The sequence below is a fragment of the Myotis brandtii genome, unplaced genomic scaffold, assembly GCF_000412655.1.
Source record: "Myotis brandtii unplaced genomic scaffold, ASM41265v1 scaffold888, whole genome shotgun sequence".
In the NCBI taxonomy this organism is placed as follows: Eukaryota; Metazoa; Chordata; class Mammalia; order Chiroptera; family Vespertilionidae; genus Myotis; species Myotis brandtii.
This window is the reverse complement of record NW_005371636.1, coordinates 316,190-317,255: the sequence shown is the minus strand read 5'-3', so window position 1 is coordinate 317,255 and position 1,066 is coordinate 316,190. Positions and strand designations below refer to the sequence as shown.

The 1,066-nt window shown below is 63.2% G+C and overlaps 1 protein-coding gene across 1 annotated transcript in view; it reads right to left on the bottom strand.

The window, feature by feature from the left end:
* The window catches only part of LHX9 (LIM homeobox 9), a gene marked incomplete at its 5' end in the record, with an annotated part of 13,838 nt that overhangs the window by 11,144 nt on the left and 1,628 nt on the right, over window positions 1-1,066 (bottom strand). The window contains one exon of the mRNA XM_005885004.1: window positions 680-1,035. Within this exon, the coding sequence (XP_005885066.1) occupies window positions 680-1,035 (356 nt within the window). The remainder of the gene's footprint in view (window positions 1-679; window positions 1,036-1,066) is intronic.

The window sequence follows — 1,066 nt, the reverse complement described above, 5'->3', positions numbered from 1 at the left end:
CCGGCCTCACCCGCAGGCTCCCTCCACCTTCCGGGCCTGCTCGTCTGGCTGGCTTATCGCATGGCGAACAGCTGGCCGGCCTGGAGGCTGACCTACCTAAGGAGGGAGCCACCAGCTCACCCTCCATGGGCACTTCTCACCAACCTCAGGGATGGCTTTTTCCACTCTCTTGCCAACTGCTTTCCTAACCAACTCGGGCTGGCGACCACAGCCTCTGCCCCCACCCAGCCCCCACCCCCCCAGGGCTGACGGGGGTTGGGCTCTGAAGGTTTTTTTTTTTCTTCTGTATTTAGGGAAAGCTTCTCCAGGATCTATAAAGTGGCTTCCACCAGGAATAGCCCGGGGGGCTGTTTGGCTGGGAGTGGGAGCCAGACGCTAATGGGCTCGTTAACTAATGGGCAACCAGAACTTGACTTCGCCTGTTGGGGGAAGCCATTGGGACCCTTGGCGACGAGTGTGTTTTTCTGGCCACAACTTAAATAAAGGGTCCCCTCTCTCTCTCCCTCCCTGTCGCTCTCCCCCTCCTCCCTCTCCTTCTCCATCCCCATCACCCCTCTCCCTCATCCTCCTTCCATCCCAGGGACAGGGATGAGCTGGGAGAGGGGCTTCTGGGAACCAGATCCAGGAAGGGCAGGAGCCCTGTGGGGTCTAGGGATGGAGGGCGGCGGAGGGCACCCACCTGAGCTGTAATTGACGATGTCCACTCCCAGGGCCGGGCTCTTCCGCTTGCGGGGCCGTCCCTTCTGCACGGTGCCCGTGCCATTGAAGTAAGGCAGCGCCAGGCCGCCGCCCTTGGCCGCCAGCTCGGTGTAGCTCAGCGGCGCCGGGAACTCCCCGTGCAGGAGGCTCTCGAAGTGCGCGCGGCAGTAGACCAGGCCGTCCTTCATGCCGAAGTGGTCGCCCGTGGCCAGCGTCTTGCCGCAGGTGGAGCAGGTGAAGCAGCTCAGGTGGTAGACGGCGTCGCGCGCGCGCATGACCATCTCGGAGGCGGAGATGCCCAGGTGGCAGCGGGCACATCTCTGCACGGAGAACCTCCTGGAAGGAGAGCAGTGGCGCGCACGTCAGG